General features: G+C 44.6%; 1 protein-coding gene across 1 annotated transcript; it reads right to left on the bottom strand.

The window, feature by feature from the left end:
• Nucleotides 1-57: 57 nt before the first annotated feature.
• On the bottom strand, nt 58-909 carry Pmar_PMAR007717 (hypothetical protein; the record flags this gene model as incomplete). Its single annotated transcript, XM_002781431.1, has 4 exons — nt 58-76; nt 126-292; nt 412-620; nt 684-909. 4 exons carry the CDS (start codon nt 907-909, stop codon nt 58-60), a joined length of 621 nt encoding a protein of 206 aa, XP_002781477.1.
• Nucleotides 910-1,016: the final 107 nt, after the last annotated feature.

Here is a 1,016-nt window from a genome sequence, read left to right as displayed (position 1 = left end):
AATGGGTGAATGCAACTTCGTAAGAAGTCGAAATTAGGAAGATCTCACCAGCAGCAATCAACCAGAACTGAGGAATCTGCCACCAAATGGAGACAGAGAAGACAGGCTTCGACATAACCATATACTCCACACCAAGAGCCACGAGTAGGGACGCCGCGTCACACAATGAACCAATGCAGAAACGTACCAGAACTGGTGGCATTAGGTTGTGCCTCTTCAAAAAAGGGAACAACACCGTATCAACCAAAACACTAGTCAAAACCACGGCAATGGGATCCACGTTCTGCATCATCTGAGCCGGCATCTCCCATCCGAACAGGTTGGTGTCCATCTTTTTACCTTGAGTTAGGAAAGCTGTCGTCATGTTATTGTAAGCCATCACGAAAGGTATAATGAGAGAAATAAAGGCACCAATCGGAAGAGTGCCTTTGCATCCTCAATGAAACCATCCTTGAAACGACCACCATTGGACTCCTTGTTCTTTTCCAGGGAGCACCTCGTAATAGAAAAGAAGAGTACCTTAAGGATCTCCAATACAGCAGATCCCTGAGGCTTGGGCTTGACATAACGACCCATCAAGTTACCCCCAATGAAAACAATCGTTGCAATGATAAAGGCAACTAAAGGGAAAGAGAAGCTTGCAGTGAAAGAGACCGATTCGACCAAAATCGGAGTAACAATACCACCAACAATAGAACCAAGATTGATAGAAGCATAGAAATAGGTGTAATACCTTGTATTAAGATCTTTATGCTCCTCAGGATGGAACTGTTGAGCTCCCATGACGTTCACACAACTCTTAAGTCCACCCACACCAAATGCAATTAGGAAGAGTAGTGAGACATGGATCATCCACGGCTGACTAATCGAATGTATCGTAGACAGCGTTAGAAGAGCCAAACCCGCCATGTAAACGAAGGAGAATGCCAGAATAGTGAGGTAGAGTCCAAGTATCGTATCCGATATCACAGCAGAGAGAAGTGGAGTAACATAAAGATAGCGTTGAACGTAGAGAT

The sequence above is a fragment of the Perkinsus marinus genome (genome assembly GCF_000006405.1).
Source record: "Perkinsus marinus ATCC 50983 genomic scaffold scf_1104296942472, whole genome shotgun sequence".
Lineage (NCBI taxonomy): Eukaryota > Perkinsozoa > Perkinsida > Perkinsidae > Perkinsus > Perkinsus marinus.
The sequence above is the reverse complement of the archived record's forward strand: the minus strand, read 5'-3'. Positions and strand labels throughout refer to the sequence as shown.